The sequence below is a fragment of the Penaeus monodon genome, chromosome 33 (genome assembly GCF_015228065.2).
Source record: "Penaeus monodon isolate SGIC_2016 chromosome 33, NSTDA_Pmon_1, whole genome shotgun sequence".
Taxonomy (NCBI): domain Eukaryota; kingdom Metazoa; phylum Arthropoda; class Malacostraca; order Decapoda; family Penaeidae; genus Penaeus; species Penaeus monodon.
The window spans coordinates 10,236,209-10,236,462 of NC_051418.1; the positions used below are offsets into that span (position 1 = coordinate 10,236,209).

Consider the following 254-nt stretch of genomic DNA (forward strand, 5'->3'; position numbering starts at 1 on the left):
TACCCATGTGCTGAGTTACGTACAGGTATAGTTGCCATGAACGTAGTTGCTGACCAGTGATGAAACCTGGCCCAAAGCTGTAAGGGAGAAAGAAAGAAGAGTTGCTGATTAATGGAGTGGGTTTTCTGAGAAAGTAGGTCAATAGCTTGGCTATTCACTGCCCCTTTACTTTCCTTACAAACTGTATTTAAACCACAACCAGCAACCTCTCTAATCAGCAGCCATTGTAAATCTCTTTACTGAAATCATTGGAG

The 254-nt window shown here is 42.1% G+C and overlaps 1 protein-coding gene across 2 annotated transcripts in view; it reads right to left on the minus strand.

The window, feature by feature from the left end:
- LOC119593991 (protein O-GlcNAcase-like) overlaps positions 1-254 on the minus strand; it is an 11,665-nt gene that overhangs the window by 4,531 nt on the left and 6,880 nt on the right. The window contains exon 7 of one of the 2 annotated variants that reach the window (XM_037943015.1): positions 24-77. The exons of the other annotated variant lie outside the window; for it this stretch is intronic. Coding sequence (XP_037798943.1) covers positions 24-77 — 54 coding nt within the window. The remainder of the gene's footprint in view (positions 1-23; positions 78-254) is intronic. 2 annotated transcript variants of the gene reach the window in all.